The 3163-nt window shown below is 46.7% G+C and overlaps 2 protein-coding genes across 2 annotated transcripts; both read right to left on the reverse strand.

Moving 5' to 3' along the window:
* Positions 1 to 6: 6 nt before the first annotated feature.
* On the reverse strand, positions 7 to 163 carry Pmar_PMAR000985 (hypothetical protein; the record flags this gene model as incomplete). The annotated part of the gene is made up of 1 exon (XM_002788444.2): positions 7 to 163. A coding segment is annotated over one exon (157 nt), but the record flags the coding sequence as incomplete, so codon positions are not given.
* Positions 164 to 366: 203 nt separating this feature from the next.
* On the reverse strand, positions 367 to 3163 carry Pmar_PMAR000986 (conserved hypothetical protein; the record flags this gene model as incomplete). The annotated part of the gene is made up of 12 exons (XM_002788445.1): positions 3015 to 3163; positions 2806 to 2963; positions 2679 to 2761; positions 2510 to 2627; positions 2133 to 2356; positions 1942 to 2093; positions 1700 to 1890; positions 1512 to 1652; positions 1316 to 1468; positions 952 to 1113; positions 786 to 906; positions 367 to 492 (listed from the first exon to the last, which is right to left on the reverse strand). Coding segments are annotated over exons 1-12 (1756 nt in total), but the record flags the coding sequence as incomplete, so codon positions are not given.

Raw genomic sequence — 3163 nt, forward strand, 5'->3', positions numbered from 1 at the left:
TGATACATTTGCCCGTCCTCGAACTGACCGGGCCAGTTCTGATGACCATGCTGGACGAGGAAATTGCTCAGTCTTCTGCCGAACTCGAGACGGCGACAAGGCAGTGGCGACTTCACAGGCTTCTGACGGAGCTTATCTATCGCACTAGAGATACTCTCGGGGACTGAGAAAATAAGAACGGATCGGCTCTAGTTCATCCATAGCCCAATAGTACGTATCCAAGCCACGAAGTGGTGAATATTTCCGACAAAAAATCCGCTTATTGACGTATATATAACAGTCAGACAAGGCGCTTGATACAGGGGAGAGATATGTCATACACGTCAATCGAATCAAAATCAACAATCCCATGTGAGCTACACTAACCTGAGTAGTCCCCTTCCCCAGCATGATAAGCTTCACACGCTGCCTTATGGCCGAGACAGATGTTGTAGAAGGCAATCAGTCGCGCGCTAGAACTCGATCCAGGACCACCACGAAGAGACGGGAAGCCTGACATACAGCACAGAACAATTTTGACCCAGTGTAGGAATATATGTTAGGTTTCCTTAACTGCAGTATATGAAAACCAACCATGACAAATTCCATATTCTTACCAACACTTTGATACTCCACAGATTTATATCATAATTTACTATAAGACCTTACCAATATGATAATATCGATATCTGGACTAACATCTATATAACCACAAAGGATTAATAATAAATCGTATCAATACATGATTCATCAGTTCACTGACCACATGCACACATTCCCACACTATCTTCACAATCGACTCTCACCGTTCTTCAGCAGCATCTCGATCTCCTCCTCACAGGCATCCCAGTTGAGATAGCCGTGAGCCTCTAGCATCCTCGTACTCCAACAACCGAGGTGAAACTTCATGATATCCGGTATGATTACCTGAACGAACATCTAATAACAAAAACATCCAACAAAAGGACTTACCGCTTTGCTCGAGAAACATAGTCGAGGCATGCGATCCACAGCTTTTTTGGACATCTCCAGTAAGGCATCGATCTCAGCCACTTTAACCACCCCGAAAGGTGCAAGGTAGTAGTACCGCTGTTCTTCCAAGGCGTCGAAGGCAAACCGATCGTTCAGACCACGCTGACGAACCAGTGTGGGAGAAAATTCACATGGTCAACTAGGTGATAATATGGGAAAATTTTGGGCAATTATTATTGGTTTCTGTACACTTCTATCCAGAATCGTATAACCCCTTTAGTAAGGGAGGAAACTACAGAGCTCAGCTGATGAATTCAAGCATACATTCCCACACTGCTGAAAACTGATACCGACTCCATCTTACTTTAAGCCACACGCTCTTCTTCTCATTCCGACTTCTGCTCGTCTTAGCTACGGCTATAGCCAGATTCATACGCCGACGATGGTCCAGCGCTTTAGGTAGGAGTCGGATCAGCACAACACCGGTGAGAACTCCCAACATCATCACGGCAAGCAACTGACATATAGAAATCTACTTAAAACAAGGCGAACTGACCTACCATAGCATAGGGAATCCATTTGCGGATATCATACAGCACTCCGCACAATAGAATGGACACGCACTTCGACAGGTTGGACGAGACTGAGGTAAGTGCCATAACGCGGCCTTTTACCGATACGTCGCAGAGGCGTGGAAACATCTGATTAGATGATACAATTCTCGGGAATTCTCATTAGTAAGACGCACCGTAAACACTCCTAGATTAGCCAACGGCAAACCGGCAGACAGAATAGCCCCGACAATGCAGATAACCCAAATCTTCTCGGCGAAAGGTGGCACTATAATACACGTGGAGATACCAAAACCAAATATCGTCAGCGTGGTAATCGTCCAGTGTAACTTCTTCATAGCAAAGGGCAGGAACAACAACTGACTGACTGAAGGGGAATGGAGTAAATACCGCACTATGAAGAGAATCCGCAGCTTACTCATGATAGCAATACCACACCAGCCACTAATGAGGCCCATAACAAGGCTGGAGAATCCCATATCCTGTTGCATTGTAACAAGGAGGACTGACCATCCCTGAGTGCCCATGTTGACGAAGCAACAAGCCAGAATGAAAGGGATAATACCCGACCTGACAACAGCCTCACACTCATCTTTATGTGGCTCTTACCATTCGACCATCGGGCCGGGGTTCCTCATGGACGCCTCTTCCCCTTCTTTGACTTGGACTTCCTTGTGTGATCCAGGGCGAATCGCAGCTAGGAACTTCGCCAGGCCCAACTTCTCACCGACATCTCGCGGCGACTTATCCACGAAGAACCACATGAGCAGGAATCCAGTGAAGTTGAGGGCGAACCCAATATAGGCTGAATTCAGTGGCTCTGACGTATCAGCCTGAACATTAAGTTTCGTCTTGGCAGCTGAGCTCAGTCACTAATCATGAGAATTCACACGAGAATTTCCTCAAAATCTTCCTATTGTCATCAACACACGTAGTTGACCATATGCATATATCCCCACACCGAGTAGCACTACCCCAGAGACTACCTCCACGACGATACCACCCAACAGAGGGCCGATGAACGAGGCCAGACTAGAGGCCACAGGCATCAATGACATCCAGAAAGTGAGCATATCCGGAGTTTTTATCCAGTCTGAGATGTACCTAGCCACACAGGTTCGACCATGACCGATTTATTGCCGTAGTTCAGCTTACACTGTCACAACGGGACGCGTGCCACCGACCAAACCAGTGAAGAGGCGGAATCCGATGAGAGACCAGTAATCCCACGACAGTGCCTGAGCACAACTGCTTAATTGAAGAGAGAGAGATAAACGCTTACTTGCAAGAGGAAACCAATAGAAGTGAGAAACGTGCAGAACACAATAATATTCCATCGACCAATGAAGTCTGACATGCTCCCCAGCACTGTCCCTGAGAGGGCTCTACCCAAGATGTACGCTAATGTTATGAGCGACGTGGATATGCCGAATTCCAAGTCTGATAGAAAAACCGTAAAAAGCCTCGTCATCACTTGATCCTCAGACTTACTCTCGGGACCTTTCTCGCTTATGAAACTGTCGTAGGATGGTGCCAAGAGGTTGTCGCCGAGATAATCAGCAAAGACACAACCAAGGCAAATAAGTAGATCAAGTCGGACCTTCTTAGGAGTCCTCATGAAAGGATGTCGTTGCTTCTTC

The sequence above is a fragment of the Perkinsus marinus genome (assembly GCF_000006405.1).
Source record: "Perkinsus marinus ATCC 50983 genomic scaffold scf_1104296928038, whole genome shotgun sequence".
NCBI classification, from domain to species: domain Eukaryota; phylum Perkinsozoa; order Perkinsida; family Perkinsidae; genus Perkinsus; species Perkinsus marinus.